The sequence below is a fragment of the Indicator indicator genome, chromosome 6, assembly GCF_027791375.1.
Source record: "Indicator indicator isolate 239-I01 chromosome 6, UM_Iind_1.1, whole genome shotgun sequence".
NCBI classification, from domain to species: domain Eukaryota; kingdom Metazoa; phylum Chordata; class Aves; order Piciformes; family Indicatoridae; genus Indicator; species Indicator indicator.
The window spans coordinates 16,642,971-16,667,280 of NC_072015.1; the positions used below are offsets into that span (position 1 = coordinate 16,642,971).

The 24,310-nt window shown below is 42.2% G+C and overlaps 1 protein-coding gene across 3 annotated transcripts in view; it reads left to right on the forward strand.

Annotated features, from left to right (window-relative positions):
- DSP (desmoplakin) overlaps positions 1 to 24,055 on the forward strand; it is a 39,830-nt gene extending 15,775 nt beyond the window's left edge. The window contains exons 6-24 of one of the 3 annotated variants that reach the window (XM_054381567.1): positions 931 to 981; positions 1,515 to 1,676; positions 2,574 to 2,678; positions 4,471 to 4,566; positions 4,774 to 4,899; positions 5,710 to 5,862; positions 7,527 to 7,681; positions 8,057 to 8,183; positions 8,684 to 8,888; positions 9,371 to 9,588; positions 10,354 to 10,520; positions 10,907 to 11,045; positions 12,113 to 12,306; positions 12,770 to 12,932; positions 14,089 to 14,172; positions 15,037 to 15,144; positions 15,738 to 15,836; positions 17,105 to 17,602; positions 20,861 to 24,055. In XM_054381567.1, the coding sequence (XP_054237542.1) occupies positions 931 to 981; positions 1,515 to 1,676; positions 2,574 to 2,678; positions 4,471 to 4,566; positions 4,774 to 4,899; positions 5,710 to 5,862; positions 7,527 to 7,681; positions 8,057 to 8,183; positions 8,684 to 8,888; positions 9,371 to 9,588; positions 10,354 to 10,520; positions 10,907 to 11,045; positions 12,113 to 12,306; positions 12,770 to 12,932; positions 14,089 to 14,172; positions 15,037 to 15,144; positions 15,738 to 15,836; positions 17,105 to 17,602; positions 20,861 to 24,055 (6,045 nt within the window). Of the gene's footprint in view, positions 1 to 930; positions 982 to 1,514; positions 1,677 to 2,573; positions 2,679 to 4,470; positions 4,567 to 4,773; positions 4,900 to 5,709; positions 5,863 to 7,526; positions 7,682 to 8,056; positions 8,184 to 8,683; positions 8,889 to 9,370; positions 9,589 to 10,353; positions 10,521 to 10,906; positions 11,046 to 12,112; positions 12,307 to 12,769; positions 12,933 to 14,088; positions 14,173 to 15,036; positions 15,145 to 15,737; positions 15,837 to 17,104; positions 19,397 to 20,860 lie in introns of all 3 variants that reach the window. The other 2 variants (XM_054381564.1, XM_054381566.1) reach the window with 2 other exon arrangements.
- The last annotated feature ends 255 nt before the right edge of the window (positions 24,056 to 24,310 follow it).

The window sequence follows — 24,310 nt, forward strand, 5'->3', positions numbered from 1 at the left end:
CAGGTAGCTTAGTCTAGATTAGTGGCTCACTGCTCTCCCTCTACAGAAAAGAAAGCTGAGTAGCCCAGCTTCTCTTCAGAAAGCCCTAGTGTAATGATAGCAACAGCTTGCAACCCTAGTCTTTGTTATTTCATGGGTTTCTTTCCACAGAATTTCAAGCTGAAAATGTAGTAGCTCTTTAACATTTTGTATTGTGGACCAAGGTTGGCAAATAAATACTGCAACTTTTTCTATGAGAAGAATGGCTAGGAATGATTATTATCACTTTCTATGTTAACCCATTACAGTATGTTAAAATAAGGTGAAAGGGTAAAGTGGGTGCTTAGACCCAGCCTTGAGTAATGAGGAAGTTGCTGTGGAAAATGTCCAAATTCTGGGCTAAGCTTAGAGCTTTTCTGTTCTTTTCTCCTCCGAGAGGTATAGGAGATTCAGTGACCTTTCTCCTGCACTGAATTTTCTTGCCTGTATGGATTTATTGTTGAAAGAGATCTTGGTACAGTTTTGGTCTGGACATAGTATTCTCCCAGTCAATTTCCTAGGCACAATTCAGGGCTCAGCACAGGGCAGGAACAGTTCTTAATTGGAGTTTTGATGTGGTGTCCCTGAGAAAACTCACATCGAGTAAACCTCTTGGTGTAGTTTCTGTGTGCAGAAGGAGATCCAGTTTTGGGAGCTATTTTGGTATGGCAGAGGTTATGTTCAACCTTGCTTATGTATTGAGCATCCCTGAGGGAAATAAACTTGTAGAGAACCAAGGCTTGGACTTCTGCACCACTGGAGGACCACATGATCTGCTCCTCAGGTGATGTCTCTTGCAGGCATTTGCAAGTCACCACCCGTAGTTACAGCATTATGATAGATTTTAAAGAGAAAATCAGCAAAGAGGCATCTTGTAAAAGGCTCACTGAATATTTGCTGTCTCTGTTTCAGCGGGAAAAGGCTGCGGTTCACCAGCTGGAGGAAGAATATGAAGGACTACTGGTGAGCATGAGATGTGTTCAATTCTGGTACCCTCTGTGATGAATGATCTTTTAGCTTTCTTAACACCAGTGTGATAGTCAAAAGACATTTCAGATTTCAACAGAGTGACAGAGCCATAGTTAAATAATTCAGTTAGTAAACTGACAGTTGAAGCTTCTGTAAGGTTCAGTTTGAGTTATGAACTTGAGATTAATTCATTACACACACTTGAGATAATTCAGTATACAACTGACTTATCCACACAATGTATTTTCTAGTTCGCTCCCAGTGAAAGGAGTTTGTCTCCATGTCTGCTACACTTGTGCTTGAAAGGACTTTCATTAGCTGCTGACTTCAGGTTTCTGTTGTTCTGTAAATATAGACATGTTGTCCACTGTCCATTGCCAGCAGGTTTTAGAGTTGAGAGTGAGGTTTACTGTTATTTTAGCTTAAAGAAGAAGAAAAAAAGATGTGCTGTACTTTCGACTTCCCCTTCTCCACCTAGTACAAGCATTTCTGTGTTTATGGCTTCTCATTTCTGGAATTCCTTGCAGAAATACTCATTTGAGAGGATGGATCAGCTCCGACAATTCCAGAACCTCATCCAAGCCACCAGCAGAGAGATCATGTGGATCAATGACTGTGAAGAAGAGGAGCTTCTCTATGACTGGAGCGACAGGAACACTGACATTGCCAGGAAGCAAGAGGCCTTCTCTGTAAGACAGCTCTACCTCCCCGTGGTTTCCATGGGCCCTCTTTTGGGAATAGCGAAGAAGAAACAGCCTGCCTCAGGGGAACTAATCACAGAATGGGCATTTCTTCATTCTTTTGAAGTTCCTGGGGATTTCTATCAACGTTTTTGTATTAAGTACTGTGTGACAACCTTTTGAGTCAAGACTGGACATCTGTTGGAATATTGTGCTCCCGTTCAAACCAATTGTCATGGTCTCTTTTGACCTTGGCTGGCTTCACCAGCACAGTCCACTGTGGATTAGCAATCACATAGTTACTGTGCCCACATGGTTGGCATGCCAAACTAAGGGACTTGAACCAAGCTGTTTAATTCTCTCTCTGAGGTTTATGTAGGGGGTAGGAGGTCCCTGTATTTGGCCCTGATATCTGCCACCAGGAAGTGGAGCTATAACAGAGGGAGGGAACTTGCTCTCTTCCTCTGATGGTTTTGCCAGCAGCATTTTGAGCGCATGGTCAGAGGTAGTTTGCACCACTCCTCTGTGTGTGCAGGGAAATGGAGCACGTGCTTTTCTTTAACCAATATTGGTGCTGATCAACAAATTGAAAAGGGGTGAAAATACATGCTATTCAGAAGGTACCTTGTTAGATGCTGCAAGATGTATTTTTGCTTCCATCATTGCTAGGAAAGGCATAACTTCGGGTGGTTTTCTCTATGAAACAGCAAATCTAGAACTGAGATGATGGTAGCTTTTTTGATTCTACTATTTTCATAATTAACTGCAATACACTGAATAAAAATGACTATGTAGTGTTAGCAAGGATAATTTTATGTTACCACAACTCTGTGGACAATCTTAAGTCAGTCATCCTGTGCAGTGTATGTTTTGGGGCTTGTTTAATGCTGTGTTTTGGATGTTTAGAAACGGATGAGTGAACTGGAGCTTAAAGAAAAAGAACTCAACAAGCTAAAGCAAGAAAGTGACCAGCTAGTGCTCAACCAGCACCCTGCTTCAGACAAAATCGAGGTGAGTTAGGCTTTGCGTGGTTTCACTTGATCCTTTGCTTGCTGCCTGGGAAAAATTCTCACTGCAAATCTGCAAATGCAATGCTAAGGGATGCATTTTAGCACCAGACTTGGTTAAGTTAGATAGTGGTTGGACTGGATGATTTCTTAGGTCTTCTCCAACCAAAATGATTCTGTGATTCTATTAAATGAATGCTGCATTTGGACCTAAGAAGGGTTTGCCTGCCAAAAAGCCTGTCCATTTTTATCCAGCTGTATGAGCTGCTCTAATAAATGTTTCTACCTTCCTCAACAAACCTGTCTACAACAACTGCGTGTTTCTTAAGTGCTCTGGGGAGAGCTTATTACTATCAAATTTGATGATAGACACACATAAAAATTTATACAAGGCTTAAGGAGTTGTCTGAGTGCATTGAAATTGCTGTTTCTCATCAGAGCTGACCACAATGCAGCTGAATTTATGGTAGGAAGGCATGGCATTGGTCTTCTGCTATCTTTCTAGGCATGTTCTGCAGAAAACCACACCCTTTGCTGAGGGTTTATATTTAATCCAGGTGCAAATACTTTCTGCAACTGAAATTCAGAGCATGTTTCTACAGCTTAGCCAAGAAAGTTTTGCTTTCATAGCTTAGTATACATTTGCCTTTTAATTAAAAAGGCTGCAACCATTTGGAAAATATAATTTTATTAGGAAATACTGTAGTACTTATAGTTTTAAGAGTGCATAAGAACACTCAAACTAAATTAAAATAAACTAATAGGAAAATAAGAACCCTTTCTGCCTTTTACTTAATTGTTATGTTTCTCCTATTTCATCTGTGGTCAGCTTCTGCCTTAAAGGAAAGATCATTGTATGCTCCAGCAGTGAAGTTATTTTCTAACGACTATGTCTAAAAGAATTTTCTAAGGAATATGTGTAATTTTCTAAAGAATATACTTGAAGACTGCTTGAGAAATTTAATTTTAAAAACAACCATCATAGAATTACAGAATTATCTGGGTTGGAAAGGACCTTAAATATCATCTAGTTCCAAGCCCCCGCCATAGGCGGGGACACCTCCTACTAGACTAGATTGCTCAAGACCCCAGCCAACAGCTTCTCTGGGCAACCTGTTCCAGTGCATCACCACCATCACAGGAAAGAATTTTTTCCTAATGTCTGATCTAAAGCTTCTTCCAGTTTGAAGCTATTTCCCCTCATCCTGTCACTCTCTGCCTATGTAAAACGTCCCTTTCTAGCTCTTCTGGAGGCCCCTTCAAATATTGGGAGGCTGCTCTAAGGTCTCCCTGGAGCCTTCTCTCCTCCAGGCTGAAGAACCCAAACGCTTTCAGCCTGTCTTCATAGCAGAGGTGCTCCATCCCTCTGATCATTTTTGTGGCTCTCCTCTGGCCCCTCTCTAACAGTTCTGTGTCTTTCTGTGGCTCTGGAGCTGGATCATAGAAAAATCGCATCTGACAGTGTTCCATTGAAGAGAGAGAACATTACAATTTATAGCCAAAATACTTTACTTGCATCACAGCTTGTGCATTTCACCCCTTGTTTTTCATGTATGAACAAACAAAATTCAAGTCATGAACAAATCTCTTTCCACACCCCATAAGACAGTATTTAACTTGTGGTACTTAGAAGCTGGGGAACTATTTGCATGAGCTACATTATTCTGGGATGCATGAATTTGTTTTAGCAGCTTTTTCATTTGCATTTATGTGGAGCATAAAGAGTTTTGTTTGAGTCTAGGTATGAAAGAGATCTATGCAGTGGTTTGAGTTCTGTGTATTGCTGGTTTTATTAGGCCTACATGGATACCTTACAAACTCAGTGGAGCTGGATTCTTCAGATCACCAAATGTATTGATGTTCATCTGAAAGAGAATGCAGCTTACTTTCAGGTGAGTAGTTATGTGGAGGATTCACACCACTTGTGTTTTAAGTGTGAATCGCATCACAGATATTTTTTGATTGTACCAAGATGTTTCTAAATCCATGCATAATTATGGATAACATGCAGTTACTGTGTTGTAAATGCTGCCATTCTGTCAGATGGGAGCATTTATTTTTAGCAGACATTTTTAGCAGTCACAGCTTTTCTCCTGTAGTTCTTTGAAGAGGCCCAAGCCACAGAGTGCTACCTGAAAAACTTACAAGACTCCATCAGAAAGAAGTTCATCTGTGATAAGAGCATGTCACTGCAGTCTTTGCTGGAGCAGATCAAAGAGCTGGAGGTACTGTCACACCCACCTGACAGGTTATGTTCTGCTTTTCTTGGAAATCAGTTGCCCTCTTAAGATAACAAATCTAAACTCAGGTGTGGCACAATGTTTACATGTGGTACTGTATGGATTTGAAACTGTAAGGGTATATTCCTGCCCATTTCTTAGGGAAGTCTACAAGCACATCAATGTTATTTTAATGGGGAACTCTGTTTTCCTTTTATATCTGGAGTGAGCCAATGAATCCCCAAGTTTCTGACATACTAACATTTAAAAAAAAGGAAAGACTTTCATTCATAGATGGTAGAAAAGATTTTTGCCTCAAAGGTTAAAAGCATTTAATAGATGATTCATCAAGTCATGGTATCAATCTCTTTGAAAGGACTTACCTTAGCTTTTTGAGCTAAAGATTTGTGCATCATGAATTAGGTGCTACAATTCCAAATAGAGTATACTGGAGAGAAATTGGTCAGTGATGTAAAAGGGTAATTGATGAAGTCAGGTTTGAGAGTGGAGTTAGAACCTATTTTTTTTTGTTGTTAACATTCATGTTATAATAGACTCTTTTAATTTATTCCTGTGTTTCTTACAACTCCCTTTAATCACATTGCAGATCTGTATGAAAAACACTTTTTGATGTTTCTCTCTTCTTTTAAACCACAGTTCTACATTATAGGCCAAAGACTAATCCCTCTGGAACTAAAACAAAGCTTTGCCTCCTGTAGGCAGGAGATGTATCCCTCTCCTAAAAAAAAAAAAAAGTGAGGATTAGTTGTGATTTCTTTTTATAATTAATTTTTAACATACAATTAATCTTCGCAGAACGAGCGGGAGAGAATTTTGGAATACAAGAGGCAAGTGCAGAGTTTGGTGAATAAATCCAAGAAGATTGTGCAGCTGAAGCCACGCAACCCAGACTACCGGAGTAACAAGCCCATTATCCTCAAGGCTCTATGTGATTACAAACAGGATCTGGTATTGTATCCCTTTTTTAGCTGAGAATGAGCATGACTTGAGCTAGAACATGGCAAACTATGTGGTGCACAAACTGCTCAGCTGATAGGCATAACCTCTTTGTCTGCTTTGGGTCAGCATTTAAATTTCTGTGAGGTTTTTGCAGTCATGAATAAACAATGTAGGTTCTGGTTGGGTAATAAATCTAAATTACTATTATTAGTCCTTTAAATAGTTGTTTAATACTTACAGTGCAGTTTAGCTCTGAAAAATCTCATTGATAGGGTTAAATTGCTATACAGATGCTTCCCAGCATCTACACTCTTTATTTGGGTGATTGCTTGCTTTTCCAGTGTCCTTCTGAGTCCTCAGATCAGCACCTTCTCTAACCAAAGGTGAGGAATTTCCAGTGAGTCATTGGTATCCCCATTTTTTTGCTGGATGAAGCATGCAATTGGTGGTGGAGGATTATTTTCCTCCTCACTATTGTAGCTGCTTGGGTTTATTTCTGTGTTTATTCTTAAAAGTAGGCTTAGATTTTCTGCTGACAGGCTTTCTCTTCACTGTTTCTTAGTTACCCGGCTTTTCTGTTCTTTATCTGTAAAACTGGTTTTACTTGATCCTCTAGGTTGTATTTCTGCAGTCACCAGTAACTGACTGCTGTGATTTGTTTGCAAGCTGGGGTTTCCAGTATCCACTCAGTGTCTGTGCTCTTCCAAACCACGTTTTATTCTGGAGTCACAGAAGTTCAGCCCATGCAGTATAACTCCTTGTTGTTACTATAAGCAAAACTAAACAGATTTAGGTAGTGGTTACCTGGCTGCTTGGCCATTGCTCTTACTCTTAATTAAGCAAGCTAAATTTTGCTCAGATGAAGGTAAGCCCAGAACAGTCTGGAGCCTCGTGCTCATATCAATGCAGAATCCATGGCTGTCAAAAATGGTATTTACAGGCTGTAAAGGTGTGATGCAGGAAGAGTCCCATCAGGATAAATGATAGGAGGAGCCTCTTGGATCTGAGTGGCTTGTGACCTGCACCATGACCACACCTGTGGCAACTGGGACTGGTGGATCTAAATCTGCCACACTCGCTTCCAATCCCCTCAAAACAGAGATGCAGCATTAAGCACCTTTATGCCTCCAGCTCACTGGCACACAGTAATACATCATTGCATTGCTTACTGTGTCTATGTGTCTACCTTCAGTCTTTGATGTTTGTCATGGCAAGCTCCAGGTCTGATAATCAAGCAGACTGGCAACTGCTCAGAGTGTGCTGTGGCTCCTATGTAGTTTTCTTCACATGGAAACCAGATTGAGGAAGAAGAGTTTGATCTGTGCTGATCTCTTGCCCCAGTAAGAAGCTTAAGATGCACATCCAGACCTGGCAGCTGGGAAGCACTCCCACTTTTGTGATCTGGGAACAGGTTGCCCAGAGGGGTGGTGGAAGTCCCATCCCTGGAAGCATTCTAGATCAGGTTTGATGGGGCTTTGAGCCACCTGCTCTAGTTGAAGATGTGCCTGCTTACTGCAGAGGGGTTGGGCTTAAGTGGCCTTTAAAGGTCCCTTCCAACCCAAACCAATCATGATTCTGTAATTCTATGCTAGCTCTGTCTTCCATGTCTGTTTTTCCTAGAAACCTCCTCATACTTAACTAAGGAATGAAATGTTGTTCTTTGTTCCTTACAGAAAACGGTGCGCAAAGGAGATGAGTGTATCCTGAAGGACAATAATGAGCGCAGCAAGTGGCTGGTGACTGGCCCTGGAGGAGTTGACATGCTGGTGCCATCTGTTAGTCTTATCATCCCACCCCCCAATCCATTAGCAGTGGATCTTGCTACCAAGTGAGTTGCTGTATGTGTTTGGACACGTACCATTGGGAGTAAATAGAAGAGTTCACTTAAAAGAGCAATAAAATCTGGTCTGTGTCTTGATCATAGTGCCCTCTAACCTCAAAAATGGTGAGGGATTAAGGACTAGACTTCAGGAAACTGATTTCACTGAAACTTGCTGGGATCTATTAATATTTTAAACTTAAATTCTACAAGTTTCTTTAAAATCTTCAATAATGAAAGTCATGCATAAATTAATTTCCAGGCATTTTTCAAGTAGAGAACAAGCCCTAACTCACTCCACATCTGGTAGATCTTTCTTGGATGTTTCATAGCTATGCTACAAGAATGGATGTGTTTTGATTATGGAATTTCTTTTCTCATCAGAATTGAGCAGTACTATGAAGCTATTTTAGCTTTATGGAACCAGCTGTATATCAACATGAAGAGCCTGGTGTCTTGGCATTACTGCATGATTGACATTGAGAAAATCAAAGCAATGACTATTGCCAAGGTAAGACTCCAGCTGGCCCTACCTGTAGACCAGGGACATCACACAATCTCAGCATGGTGGAGGTTGGAAGGGACCTCTGGGGATCATCTAGTCCAACCCCTTTGTTAAAGCAGGGTCACCCAGAGCGAGTTGCCCAGGATTGCAATGACCAGACCGGCTTAGAAGCTCTCCAGAGGAGACTCCACAGCTTTTCTGGGCAGCCTGCTCCAGTGCTCCAGCTCTCTCACAGCTAATAAGGTTTTCCTCATGTTCAGATGGAATTCTCCTGGATTCGAGCTTGTGCCCTTTTCCCCTTGTGCTATGACTAGGCACCACTGAAAAGAGTCTGCCCCCATTCTCTTGCCCCCTACCCTTTAGATATTGATAAGGCTTGATAAGATCCCCTCTCAGTCATCCCTGCATTACTGAATGTGCAATTAGTTTGTTCCTTAATGATTACATAGTCATAAATCTTCCCCAATTTCTTCTTTTTTTCAAAATTCTCTCTTTCCTCCTTTCAGCTGAAAACAATGCGCAAGGAAGATTACCAAAAAATAATAACTGACCTGGAGATCCATTACCAAGAATTCCTTAGGAACAGCCAAGGCTCAGAGATGTTTGGTGATGAAGACAAACGGAACATCCAGAGTCAGTTCACGGATGCTCAGAAGCACTACCAGACCTTGATTATACAACTGCCCAACCAACCACGGCAGCCACAGACAGGTTCGTTGTACTTCTGGGTTTTGTAGAGACAGAACTGCTTGAGTTTCTTTGTTTAGGAGGTGATGGTGCATTGTGTGAAAATGTTCTCATAAACATATGGATGGAAATGTGCTCAAGCTTTGTTCTGCTGTCTCTCAACATAACAAAACTGGCCATGTGCAGGGAAGAGTATGTTTTGTTCTTCCTTCCTTTAGTGTGAATCTGGGAATAGTCCTCTAAACTTCATGGGGGAAAATGAGAGGAATGTGGTCCATCTGAAATGTTTTCAGTTATTAGGAAGCAAATCTCTCTGCTGCATTTGAGGAAAGAAGTTTGTCTTTTTTGTGAAGGAGAGAAATCAATTCCTTGAACTGGCTGCATAAGAACCCCAGATCTTCTGTTGACAGTTACACGGATCAGCTTGGTGTTTAAGTCACTTGAGTACTACATTGGCTTTCTTGTATGTTCTTTGGCAATTGACGTTTACCCAATTAATTTTACAGTGGTTCCAACTGAGGTCTGCCCTGTGGGTTCCTCAAACACCATTATTGTTAACGAGAGAAACAGAGAACATGAGAAGCAGGAGGCCTGGCTGCTGATGGAGCTTCAGAAACTTCGGCGTCAGATTGAAGCTTCTGAGATCCGCATGGTTCAAAGGGCTCCTCTTGGAGTGGATCAAGGGGCTCTGCATGACTTTTCAGTCAGGATAAAGGATTTAGAGGTAACTGAGGATGTTTTCCTTTGTGCATCTGAAGCTCTCTGTGACTGCTGAGCATACTGTAGTGGTATTTCTGATCAGCTAGGACGGACACGTCCTGTGCAAAAAGTTCTCCATTGCAAGCTAACCATGATGATTTGGATTGGAGTTTAGCTCCTACGTAGACAAAGCTGACTCCTGGATTTTAGAAGTCAAATTCTGTCAGGCAAAGAATACAGGAAGTCTGAAGTCAGTTGAACAGGACCCCATTCAAGTTAAAGCATTATGAAAACCCTTTTGCACAGAGCCCACTCCACCACCTACCCCTGAAGTGCTGTCTGTGGGATGCGGAGTAGATACATGAGGCTTAAAAACCCTCTCCTTCTCCCAGTTCTTTTGATCTGAAGGAAACTGGAGAGAGAACATGAGTAAGAAAAGAGAACAGCATGTGAGAAATTCCCTGGAATCCATTAGTTTGCAAAGGTCTGAAGAGCAGGAGGACCTTGGTGCATCTTAGGCAGTTGGCAGTAAAGTGCCCTGCTTTCAACAGAGCTGAGCTGGAGTGGATGAGGTGCTCAAAAAGAGACATTACCTGTTGTGGGCTGTGTGGAAGAGAAGCCATTCAGTTACTTACCTTAAAGCAAGCAAGCTCAGTCACTGGTTCAATCCCTCACTCAAGCTGATTAGATAACAGCAAACTACTTGGATAAAGTAGACCGATTACATGTGTGCTGTAGAATGATCATTCAGCCACCAAAAATGGGTAAATCAGGCATTCTCTTTCCTTAGGGTGTGCAGAATGACTCTCAGATAATGGCTGAAATGCTCAATAAGCATAAGGACTTGCTGCCTAACTTCAGAGGCTGTGAAAAGTATGTGTACTTGCAGTCAGAGATAAATGCCCTATTTCAGAAACTGGAAAATATTAATGGTGTTTCTGCTGGCTACTTAGACAGGTAAGAAATTTGAGGTTATAGCAATAAATCATTCACTTTCTTCCTAAATTTTAGTCCATAAACCTGCCTTTTTATTATTAGCAGTGTAAAATGACACTTTTTTTTTTCTTACAAGTGGAGTAGAAACAAACACTTATGTGACTTTGTTCTGTTTTCTGAAAATGTAAGAAAAAAAGAGAAACTGAGAATTATGAGTATCACTGGAATTTCTTCTGTATTGTCAGTTCTCTTTACCTAATTGTCCTTTCACTAAAGTGAGAATCATGATGATCACTGGAATCTCTTCTGTGTTGTCAGTTCTCTTTAACTAATGATCTGCAGTTAATTAGAAATATCACTTCTCCTGTCCCAGTCCATAATTATTTGTCATGTGTTATTGATCTTAGCTTGAATGCTCTGAGGTGTCTGCTCCAGATCATTCTACAAACAGAAGATGTGATCAGAGTTTTTGAAGTCAGGCTGTCTGAGGAGGAGACTGTTCCTTTGGATCTTGATAAAGTGGAGGCTTATCGGGCTTGTTTGAAGGTGAGAGGCTGATACCCAAGGATGTGGCAGGGCAAAATTCATAGCTGCCAGCACTGATCTGTTGACCTGAGTGAAACAACATGGAGATGGAAGTGCTGATCCTCTTGTATTGTATGGCATAGATATACAATGCTTTTGCAATGGTTGGAAGGAATGCATGAGTTACTATTACTTCCATTCCCTGGTCATTGCTGCCTTCACAGCAAAGTCAGAGGCATGAAAGGTCTCTAACCCATTTCTGTACAAAATTATTTGCTTGTTTGTGTTTATTATCACTCAGGAATCTAGATACGAAGGCAATGCCTCCTTGTTAATCCCCCTTGTTATCATCTAGTTGTAAGAAGTAAATCTGGGTATTACTGAATGTCCTGATTTTGCTGTAGAGGCTATTTCAGACCTTACAGTGAGAACTGTCCTGCCGGTGCAAGGGGAGAAGGCAAACTGAGGACAAAAGTGGCTTGTCAAACCTGTCTTGATCTGGCATTGAGCTGGTCCTTTTCTGTGCTGAATGCCTTTGGGAGACCAGGAACACTTTTTAATTCATTCCTGTTCTCAAGTGTAGTAGGGAAAAAGTGTGTAGGTGGCACAAATGGAGCATAAGCAGGTTACTTTGTTTTTTTAACCATGCAAAATGAGAGCTGCAGTTCAGCTGCTGGGAGTTCTTAGCTGGTGTAAATTTGAGATACACATAAAAAATGCCACCTTGAGCATGTGATTAAAGGATGCAGTCTTCCCCTCTGTGATTTTTAGATAACACCTAAAAACTGCCAGTCCCAATGTTTGGTTCCACAGCTGATGCAAGTGCAAAAATCTTCTATACCTCAGTAAAAATTTCTAGTCAGTTTTCTAGGAACAAGCAAGGCAGGAACTTCCCTTTTGTCTTTTTGTTTGTTGGTTTGGTTTGGTTTGGTTTGGTTTTGGGGGGGGGGAGGGGTAACTGCTCTCTGTAACTATCAGAAACTGAAATGTACCTTGCTGAATTAGAAACATTGTCCAGGCTGCTGGTGATTAAATTTGAGTATCCTCTCAAGAATAAAATCTATAACAGAATTTTGTTCTTTCTCCAGAAAATGAAAGCAGACCTAAACATGAAGAAGTCACTCCTGAATACCCTGGAAAATGAGCTGCAGAAAACACTTCAGATTCACTCACAGTCTTGCCAGTCATATACCCTGTATGACATGGACATTGGGAAGTTCTGTGACAAAGTTACCCAGCTGATAGACCGCTGGCAGAGAGCTGATAAGCAGATAGATAACAGGTTTGCTCGTATTTCCAAGTAGCTTCTTCCTTGTTGCTGCTCAGATCATCTTAACAGTGAGCATGAAAACTGCTCACTTCCAGAGGACAAATGATGACATCAGGGGGATAAAACCAGAACAACTGTGAATATGTTGAACATACTTTACAAGAGACTGTGTAAGATGGAGCAGGAAAATGTAGTTACTCATGTAAATCTATGTGCTAAGGAGTTGTTTTAATTGTATTATTTATTCTTGCTAATTGTCTTGGATTAAGTAGTTCCAGACAACATTTTCCCCCTCAAACAAAGCAAACTTAATCCTGACTACCCTGTATGTGAGGGTTAAAAAAGTAACACTTAAGAATCTTATGTCATATTAAGTAATATTTCATATTATTAAAGTGTCTTATTTCTGGAAAATATTTAGAGAAATAGAGAATGCACTTTCCATTTCAATAGTTTTCTCTATGTTTTTCTATAGATCATGGGATTTAGAAAGGCAAATCAAACAGCTGAAAACTTATCGAGATCTCTACCAGGCTCTGTGCAAATGGATGAGTGATGCCAAGCGCAGGCAGGATGCTATTGAGTCCATGAAGCTGTGTGATTGCAATGCCATCATGAGATATCTCCATGATCAGAAGGTATGCAGCCCTTGACTGATTGTCTTCAATTACTTGGATTTAAGTTGTTTCACTTTTCAGAAAATACCACTATCAATGCAGTCTGCAATACAGTGACCCATTTGGAATTACAAAGCATGCAAGCTACTAAAATACACCATGTGTGTAGAAGGCAGGAGAGAGGAAATATTATCTTCATTACTTTCTGGCAGTACTGCTACAGGTTATGAACAAGACCCCTACACGATTGCTGACACTTTTATACAGCAGCTTTGAATTAATTCAAGGGACTGTATATGGTGGTGCAAATTATGGGACAAATTCTAGCACAAAAATTACAAAGTTGCAGAATGGTGGGGGTTGGAAGGGAGCTCTGGAGATTTTCAAGTCCAACCTCCCTGCTAAAGCAGGGTCACCCAGAGCAGGTTGCCCAGGATCCTGTGGGTTTGGAATCTCTCTAGAAATGGAGACTGCAACTTCTCTGGGCAGCCTGCTCTGGGGCTCCAGGACCCTCAAAGCAAAGAAATTTGTTGTCATGTTTAGGTGAAACTTTCTTCATTGTGCCCATTGCCCCTTGTCCTAGCCAATGAAAAGAGTCAGGCCTCATCCTTCCTGCCTTTTAGCTATTGATCAGCATTGAGAAGATCCCTTCTGGATCTTCTTGTTTTCACACTAAAGAGCCCCAAGTCTCTCATCTTCTTGTAATGGAGACGCTCCTGTTCCCTCAGCATCTTTGTAGTCCTCTACTGGACTCTCTCCAGTAGTTCCCTGTCTCTCTTGAACTGGGGAGCCCAGACCTGGCTCCAGTACTCCAAATCTGGCCTCGCTATGGCAGAGCAGAGCAGGAGGAGAACCTCCCTTGACCTGATGGCCACACTATTCTTAATGCACCACAGGACTCCATTGGCCTTCTTGGCCTCAAGTGCACATTTCTGGTGATCTTCTTGTCCACCAGATTTTTCTCCACAGACCTGCTTTCAGGACATTAACCACTAATCTGTACTCTGTGAACTTGCTGATGGTACACCACATCCCTTCACCCTGGTTGTTGCTACAGGTCATTTCAGGTCTCACCTTCTGGGGTTGCAGTGGTCTCAAAATACAGGTGCCCTCTCTGGAGAAGAAAATACTGGTAAATTTTGAGAGAATGCTTCACAGCTCACTATTTTCTTGACAGAATTTACACAGTGAAATCTGTGGGAAGCGAGACAAAGTTGAGGAGCTTCTCAAGCATGCAGATCAGTGCTCAGCTGCAATTAAGGTACTTGGATTTCAGTGTTTTTATGGGGTATGTTTTTTCATGGTCAGGCTCATCCCATATCCCTGCTCTACTGGCAGGTTAAATGTTGGCTCTGTGTAGGTGTGTTGGAGGGGCAAAACACCTATGTGTACAAAATATAGCAAAAGCAATTTGCATCATTGACGCCTGAAGACTACAGGGTGATGCGAGAGATACCAATGAAAGCTTCTTTACAGGAGAATCAAAGCTTCCATCTAGCCAGACCAAACTTTCCAGTTCACATATTAAAAAAAATAAGGGAGTGGAGAACAGGTTGGTAGCTTAGGAATTCAGTCTCATTAGGTATTAGGAGGATCTAATGCCTTAGGGCTCCTGGTTTAGGAGGCAAGACAAATGCAAATCAGCAGGAGAAATGATATGCAATAGCCGTGAAACCCAAGAAGATACACAGGGAATGGTTTCATGGTCTTTGTGGTTTTATGTCACCTTTATATCTATGCTTCCTCCAACTCAATATTTCTGTGACAAAGATCTTGCTATATGATGCAGCCTATGTGATAGGAAAAATGTGCAGAAACAGTTATTTCTGATTAACTTTTTGTTGATAATTGCTCCCATGAATCTTTTTTGCCTCTGGCTAGCCCGCAACTAATAGAAACTTTCTCCCTTTGTTGTTCTGCTCCATGAGTCTTTACAGTACTTGAATGAGTTTATGGTAGAGGATGAGCTATACATGGCCAGAGATACAGAAAGGAAAATGTAGCTTTTTATTATGATCCAACAAGAACAACCCCAAAATTTTACCTGTATTTTGGGAAATCCAGATTTCCAGAGAGTTCTTTGGCAGCTGCTAAATGGATATTACCTTTCCCCATTGTTTTACAGGATTATGAACTACAAGTTGCTTCCTACAGTTCTGGATTAGAAACCTTGCTGAACATACCTATCAAGAAGAGCGTGGTTCAGTCTCCTGCAGTGCTGATTCTACAAGAGGTATCTTCTTTCCTCCCCATCAGTCTTTTGAACACTTACTTGTTCTGAGTCATATCCAGCTATAACATGCTGAGCATGTAAGCATGAGGAATTAGTGCAGAATAGTTGCTGTGGTGTAAAGTCTTGCTTGAGCTCATTTAGACAGTAGATTAGCCCTGAGGAATGTACCTTGTTCCTATTGCATACACGTTTTGAGAAAGTAAGACTTGTGCCCCAAGTGGTTTAGTCACTTTCAACCTGGGAATTAACTGCAATGAAAAGTTTAACTTGGATTACTTGTGACTGTCAGACAGGAAGAGCATGATGAGGCCTGTGACTGTCAGACAGGAAGAGCATGATGAACCAGGGGGTAAAGCATCACATCAGCTGTGAGGGGGAAATAATCTCAAAAAAGAGGGCATGGGTTTGATCTGAAGGGAGAATTTTTCCATTTATGGTCCCCTGAAAGACATGAATTTGTGAGAAGGCGAGTCTGTTTTTCACTTCATCAAGTTTTCTCAAGCAGATTATAATCCTTTAAATGGTCTGAGACATAGATGTCTTCTTAGCAAACTCTGTAGTGCAAGCTGCTGACAGTTCCCTTTCTTTTCAAGGCTAGCGAGGCTCAGTCTCGCTACATAGAGCTTCTCACCCGATCAGGAGATTATTACCGATTCTTAAGTGAAATGTTGAAGAGCATGGAGGACTTGAAGGTAATCTGACTCTTGTTTGCTTCTGAATTTATCTCAGGTTAACAAGGTATCACTGGTCAAAGACTTTCTGTTAAAATACAGTTCAAAATGGTCTACAAAACAAAATCCTCTGTTAAGTGGTATGCCATGAAAGAGGCATATGACAGAATGGTGGGGGTTGGAAAGGACTTCTGGATCATCCAGTCCCAACCTTCTGCTAAAGCAAGGTTACCCAGAACAGGCTGCCCAGGTTCAAAATGTCCAGGCAGGTTTGGAATCTCTCCAGGGGAGATTCCACGACATCTCTGGGCAGCCTGCTCCTGTGCTCTGTCACCCTCTTTTTCCTCATGTGCAGGTGGAACCTCCTGTGTTCCTCTTTGTGCCCATCGCCCCTTGTCTTGCCACTGAGCACCACTGAAAAGAGTACAGCCCCAAACTTTTGATGCCCACCTTGTAGATACTGATTGGTCTTGCTAAAATCCCATCTGTCTTCTCTTATCCAGGCTGAACAGCCCCAGATCTCTCAGCTTCCCCTTATCAGGAAGATGCTCCTCCAGTCCACTCAGCATTTTTGTAACCTCTGCTGGATTCTCTCTAGTAGTTCCTTGTCTCTCTTGAACTGGGGAGCTCAGAACTGGACACAATACTCCAGATGTGGGAAGTGTAATATAAGCAGTTTCATGCATTTTTTTTGTCAGAATTCAGTGTCTTGCAGGTCAGGTGTGAGCTGGAGGACATTAGCCTTCTTGGTAAATAGGAGGTGCTCATCAAAGCACACAAAGGTCTTTCTCTGCCTATCACACACTTGACCTTGGTGAGGGTGCAGTAAGTGCTAAAACCTTACTCCTCGTGGTTAAAGGGACACACTTAATTTCAGGCCGTATCTAAAGCATTTCAAATGGAGTAATCCTGATTTGATACATCTCAGTGGAAACAGAGAGGCCTATTGAAGGGGTCACATATATGGAATATGAAGCCCCTGTCTAAAAATCATGGAGGTTCTAAGGAAGGCTCTTTAATACTAGTTAATAACATCAGATTTTGCTATTGCATCTCCACCCCCTCGAATATAATTTTCCTTCTGAAAGTCATTACATTGATTTCTGAATAAGGTTCGACTGTGAATCAGTAAGGATTATAGAATTTGTGTCAATGACATGAAACAAAAAGATTTTAAGCTCTCATTCATGCAGAGTCACAAAAGTGTATTGTATTGCATATGATGGTTTTGAAACAGTTGTCACAATGATTCATGTGTATTTGTTTGTTTTTCTGCTGTCCTTTTGCAGATGAAAAACACCAAAATTGAACTCCTGGAAGAAGAACTCAGACTTGCCAGGGATTCAAATTCAGAGACAAGCAACAAACATAAATTCTTGGAGCAAAATCTGCAAAAGTACCAGATGGACATTTCTCAGCTCAAGGCAAAGCTGATGAGTTTGGAGGAGATGAAAAGACAAGCTGAAATGGATGGCAATTCTGCTAAGCAAAACCTGGACAAATGCTATGCTCAAATCAAGGATCTAAATGACAGAATAACCAGGCTGACATATGAGACTGAAGATGAGAAAAGGAAAAGGAAGTTGCTGGAGGACAGATATGAGCAACAGAAGAATGACTATGATCAGCTGCAGAAAACAAGACAAAACGAGAAAGACAGCCTTGGCTGGCAAAAGCTAGAGTCTGAGAAGGTCATCAAGGAGAAGGAGTACGAGATAGAAAGATTAAGGGTTCTTCTGCAGGACGAAGGCACACGGAAGAGGGAGTATGAAAATGAGCTGGCTAAGGTAAGAAACCAGTTTAGCGAGGAGATGAGTAATTTAAAGAACAAGTATGAAACAGAAATAAATATTAAGAAGACCACAATCCAGCAGATCGCTGCACAGAAAGATGATGATGCAAAAGGCCTCAGAGCCCAGGTTGACAGACTGACAAGAGAAAACAGAGACCTCAAGGATGAGATTGTGAGGCTAAATGATGCCATTCTGCAGACCACAGACCAGCGGAGGAGAGCAGAAGAAGATGCTCTTCAGCAGAAGGCTTGCAGTTCTGAGGTGTCACAGCAAAAGCACCAGCTGGAGCTGGAGTTGAAACAGATCATTCAGCTTCGTGGTGAAGACAACTCAAGATATAAGCAGGCCCTTGAGGAGGCTGCCTCAACCATTCAGGATAAAACTAAGGAGGTGGAAAGGCTGAAACTTCAGCTTCAGGAAGAAGCTAAAAGTCGATGGGAACTTGAAAATGAACTGGCTAAGGTAAGGAACAGTTATGATGAGGAAATTATTAGTTTAAAGAACAAATATGAAACTGAGATTAATATCACAAAGACCACAATTCATCAGGTCACCATGCAAAAGGAGGAGGACACAAATAACTATAGAACACAGCTTGATAATGCCATGAGAGAAAACAGGAATTTGTGTGAAGAAATTAGGAGGCTGAAGAACACAATAAGTCAGACAACAGATAATCTACGGAAAGTAGAGGAGAATGCTCAGCAACAGAAGGCAGCTGGCTCAGAGCTTTCTCAGAAGAAACAGCAGCTGGAGATTGAGCTAAAACAAGTTATTCAGAGGCACTCTGATGAAAGCATGCGCTACAAACAGTCTCTTGATGATGCTTCTAAGACCATTAAGGAAAGGAACAAAGAGATCGAAAGGCTGAGAAAGTTGTTGGATGTGGAAACAAGTCAAAGAAAAGAACTAGAGGATGAGAACAGTCAGTTAAAGAGAGTCCAGTTTGACCTGCAAAAAGTGAACACGAGCGCAACTGAGACCATTAACAAGCTGAGGATCCAAGAGCAGGAACTGGCCAGACTGAAAATTGACTATGAAAGAGTCTCACAAGAGAAAAAAGGCAAGGATCAAGAAAATGCAAAGTTCCAGAGCACTGTAAAAGACTTGCAGATCCAGAAGCATAAGCTGGAGGAGGAACTTTGCAGGCAGAACAAAAATGCAATGGAGGAGGCATCCAGGAGGAAGAAACTGGAGGAAGAAATAGAAGGCATGAGGAGATCTCTCAGAGAGCAATCAGTTAAAATAACTAATCTCACACAGCAGATAGAAGAAGTCTCTATTATAAAGAAGAGGAATGAAGATGACCTTAGACACCAAAGAGAAGTGTTAGATGGCCATGTGAGAGAGAAGCAGAGGTACATGGAGGAGATAAGAAAATACACCTCTGATCTCGAGGCTTTGCGCCGTCAGTTGGTCCAAGAACAGGAGCAATTAAAACAGGCTCACCTGCGATGCGAGCACTTGCAGAAATCCTCTGAGGAAAAGAGCAAAAACCTGAATGAGTGCAAAATAGAGATCGAAAGGCTTCAATCTCTCACCGAGAACCTAACCAAGGAGCACTTGTTACTGGAGGAAGAGCTGCGAAATGTTAGATTGGAGTACGATGACCTCAGGATGGTCAGAAGTGAAATTGATGAGAAAAATACTGCCATTGCTGAATTAAAGAATCAGCTTCAGATGAGCAGCAAGCAAACCCTGGAGCTTCAGGGCTTGATAAATGATTTACAGAAAGAAAGGGAAAAATTGAGACAGGAAATTGAAAAATTCCAAAAGCAAGCTCTAGAGGTATTCACACATATTTTGATCCCAGCTTTATTGTTTCTCAGATATAGAATTAACGGCAATGTCCATTTGCATCAACCTAATTCACACTTTGCTGTTTAAGTTCACCGTACTTGTGACTAACATCCCCTTTATGGCACTTCCCCTTGTTCATTTTTAAATGAATGGCAAGATTTTCCCACTTCTCTTAGCCTTTTGACTCCCTGGGAGCTGTGCTAGGGAGCCATAAGCTGCCTTCTTGTCTAGCTGAGCCTTGCCCCTGGAGAAACACTGGGTCTATTCCAATCTCCACCCAACCAGGGGAAGATAAGAGTCCATGGAATACCATTGGACTTTAGCTGGGTGCCTCTCCAGGCTGTTTCAACCAGGATGAGTTAAAGCATCAGTCCTTTGAGGCAGACCCAAGTGCTGTCACAAACTAAACCAGTTAAAAACCCCAGAACTAACAAGCTGTCAACATGGTGCTTGTCTGGGTAAGGTGGCGACTGCTAGTGAGGATTACAGATCATGTTGTCAGCTGTACCTAAAGTACTTTAAGCCTCCATCTCATTGGCTGTTTGGGGGATTTACATTGGGAGTCACAAAGGGCATTTGCAAATTTTACTACAGGCCTTATTTCTTGAAGCAACAGCAATAAGATGTCAAAACTTTTTTCATATTTCATTCTTCTGCCTAGTTTCTTGTCCAAGGAGCTACAGTTTAAATATATACATGTGAACACTGGTGAAAATGTTTCTTTCTTATACTTGCCCTTCATATGTATTTTCTCATTTTCATTGCCAGCTGTTTTTTCCTTTATTATTCTTTATTTTAAAAATCCTAATCCTGGTTTTTAAAAGATATTAACATTTAGGATTACCTGACAGCTGTGCATATATTTGCATGTATTATAAATATATAAATATAAATTACTATAGACTGCACACAGATGTGTATGCCTGTAGGTGTTTGTGTATATCAGAAGACATTAAAGTGACTTAAAATGTAAAGCAACACAGGTAAAATTGTTGAGAGTAACATGTGAAACTAATAGGAAAGTGAAAACTAAGTCATCTGTTTCCTTCTTATCCCTGTATGACCAGCCTTTAACTGATCCAAATTCACCCAGGTAGCACTATGGCAGTGTACATGTGCTGAGCATCAGACTCTTCATGGGTTTGAACACTGTCTACATGTAAGTGTCCTATGAGAAGTATTAAAAATTAAATCATCAGAAAATCAAGGCTGTGGGTAACAGAATGGAGTCTCTGGTCATACTAGAGACACTGTCAGTGAGGGAACAACATACCTTCACTGGTTGATGTGTACCCATGGTCTTGATTAAGGCACTCCTGCCATGAGAATGTTTTCCAGTGGCAGCTTGCTGCAGGTTAAATGGCAGGCTTGAAGAGTATTGTAAATGGAGAGCATAACTAACCAGCATGAATTCTAACTATCCTCTCTTGGTTTATTTCTTCTCTAAAATAGGCATCCAATAGGATTCAAGAATCCAAAAATCAGTATAGTCACATTATGCAAGAAAGAGAAACCCTGCTGATAAAAATGAGTGCTCTGGAGCAAGACAAAGCCAGGCTGCAGAGGTTAGAAGAGGAGCTGAACCGTTTGAAAGTCACCCTGGAATCAGAGTCTCGTTTGAAGCAACGTCTGGAAAGTGAGAAGCAGCAAATCCTAAATGACCTCAATCAGTGGAAGAGCCAGCACTCCCGGACAGAGGAATCCATAAGGAAGATCCAATGTGAGAGAGAGAAGAGTGAGAGGGAGAAGAACTCCCTGAGGAGTGAGATTGAAAGGCTGCAGATGGAGATCAAACGGATCGAGGAGAGATACCGGTGCAGACTGGAAGAGACTGCTGTCAAAAATCAGTCAGAGCTGGAGTCCGAGCGTCTGAGGCTGCAGAGAGAGATTGAGAAGCTCAAGCAACGTCCATATGGGTCCCACAGATCCACACAGACTGAGGAAGACTTCTGTATTGATGCCTCCAAGTTGCTATTCAGCGGACTGCGGAAGAAGATTACAGCAATGCAGCTGTATGAGTGTCAGCTGATAGACAAACTCACCCTGGACAAACTGCTGAAGGGGCAGAGGTCAGTGGAAGAAGTTGCGGCTGACATCGAACCCTACCTGAAAGGGGCAGGAGCTATTGCAGGGGTGTCTCTTTCGCCCAGACAGAAGTACTCTTTTGTTGAGGCCAAACGGAATCAACTGCTTACAGCAGAAAATGCAGTCCTGCTCTTAGAAGCCCAGGCAGCAACAGGAGGTGTGATAGACCCACACCGAAATGAGATTTTAACTGTGGACAGTGCTATCGCCAGAGACCTGATTGACTTTGATGACAGAGAGCAAATCTACACCGCAGAAAAGGCTATTACAGGATTTAAAGATCCTTTCTCAGGAAAAACTGTGCCAGTATCTGAAGCTATTAAGAAGAATTTGGTTGACAGAGAGACTGGGATTCGTCTGCTTGAAGCCCAGCTAGCTGTAGGAGGGATTGTTGATCCTGTCAACAGCGTTTTCTTACCCAAAGATGTAGCTTTATCTCGTGGCTTGATAGACAAAGACCTGTACAGGCTTCTATACAACTGCCAAAGTGCCACAAAGAACTTCATTGATCCCACCACCAAAAAGGCAGTCACTTACATGCAGCTGAAGGAGAAATGTAGGATTGAACCACACACTGGTCTGCTTCTCCTCCCAGTGCAGAAGAGAAGCATGTCATTCCAAGGGATCAGGCAGCCCGTCTCAGCAGATGCACTGCTTGAAGCTGGAATTATTAAGGAATCAACAAGGAATGACTTGGAAAGAGGTGCAATTACAGTGGAAGAAGTGAGCGAGAGAATTATTGATTTCCTTCAGGGCTCTAGCTGTATCGCAGGCATCTACAACGAGGCCACTAAAGAGAAACTCGGCATTTACCAGGCTATGAAAATTGGTTTGGTTAGACCAGGGACAGCCCTTGAACTCCTAGAAGCCCAGGCAGCCACAGGCTTCATAGTGGATCCTGTCAGCAATGTGAGACTGCCTGTTGAGGAAGCTTACAAAAGAGGCCTTGTAGGAATTGAATTTAAAGAGAAGCTTCTCTCTGCTGAAAGAGCTGTCACTGGGTACAAAGACCCAGAAACTGGAAACATCATTTCTCTGTTTCAAGCAATGAACAAAGAGCTCATAGAGCGAGGCCATGGTATTCGCTTGCTGGAAGCCCAGATTGCTACTGGAGGAATCATTGACCCCAAAGAGAGCTACCGATTGCCAGTAGAGACGGCCTACAAGCGTGGCTACTTCAATGAAGAGCTCAACCAGATCCTTAGTGATCCAAGTGATGACACCAAAGGCTTCTTTGATCCCAACACAGAGGAGAACTTGACCTACCTGCAGCTGAAAGAAAGATGCATAAAGGATGAAGCAACAGGGCTCTGCCTTCTGCCCCTGAGAGAGAAGAAGAAGGTGGTGCACACCTCACAGAAGAACACCCTCAGGAAGCGCCGGGTTGTCATCGTAGATCCAGAAACAAACAGGGAGATGTCCGTGCAGGAGGCGTACAGCAAAGGCCTCATCGATTTTGACACCTATACAGAACTAGCTGAGCAGGAGTGCGAGTGGGAAGAAATAACTATCACAGGATCAGATGGCAGCAGCAGAGTAGTCCTTGTGGACAGAAAAACAGGCAGCCAGTATGACATCCAGGATGCTATTGATAAAGGCCTGGTGGAGAGGAAGTTCTTTGAGCAGTACCGTTCTGGCAGTTTAAGCCTGACGCAGTTCGCAGACATGATCTCCTGCCGTAACGGCACCGACGAGGTGTTCCGGCACGAGTCGGTGACTCGGTCTCCCACCGTGCTGAGTGTCAGGAGTTCCTCTTCACTGATCAGGAGCGGCTCTTTCTCAGAGACCCCAGACGAGTGCAGTCCTATTGCAGCCATATTTGACACAGAAAACTTGGAGAAAATCTCCATTTCGGAAGCTATACAGCGGGGCATTGTGGATAGCATCACTGGGCAACGGTTGCTTGAAGCCCAGGCCTGCACAGGAGGCATAATATGCCCAACTACAGGCCAGAGGCTTTCCCTTCAGGAAGCCACCAGTCAAGGCATCATTGATCAGGATATGGCAACACGTCTCAAACCAGCCCAGAAGGCCTTCATAGGGTTCGAAGGCATAAAGGGTGGACGCAAGAGGATGTCAGCAGCTGAAGCAGTAAAGGAAAAATGGTTGCCTTATGAGGCTGGGCAGAGGTTCCTGGAATTCCAATACCTCACTGGAGGGCTTGTGGACCCAGATGTACGTGGAAGAATAAGCACTGAAGAAGCCATTAGGAACGGATTGATTGATGGTCGTGCTGCCCAGAAATTGCAAGATACTAACAGCTATCCCAAAATTCTAACTTGCCCCAAGACCAAACTGAAAATATCCTACAAAGATGCAATGAATAGGTCAATGGTGGAAGACATCACTGGGCTGAAGCTCCTGGAAGCAGCCTCTGTGTCTTCTAAAGGCATATCCAGTCCCTACAATGTCTCCTCAGCACCCGGCTCCCGCTCTGGCTCCCGCTCTGGCTCCCGTTCAGGCTCACGCAGCGGGTCCAGGAGGGGAAGTTTTGATGCATCTGCAAGCTCTTCCTATTCTTACTCATACTCAACCTTCAGCAGTGGGTCTATTGGGCGCTAGTCAGTGTGGGAGTGTGTCCACATTTAAATATAATTTAGATTATTCTACTTCCCCCTTTCCTAAAAAACCACAAAGAAACCTAAATACTTAAGTTTTTTTTCTGGATGTGTTCAGTTTCTGAAAAAGCTGTAAAATTCTTGAACACAAATTAATGGAGTATAGATTGGGGGGTGCAAAAAGTCCTACCCGTGAATTTTGGTTCCTGTTTCCTTTTAATGTTTGGATTTTAGTTTTACCTTCTCCTTTTATCTGTCA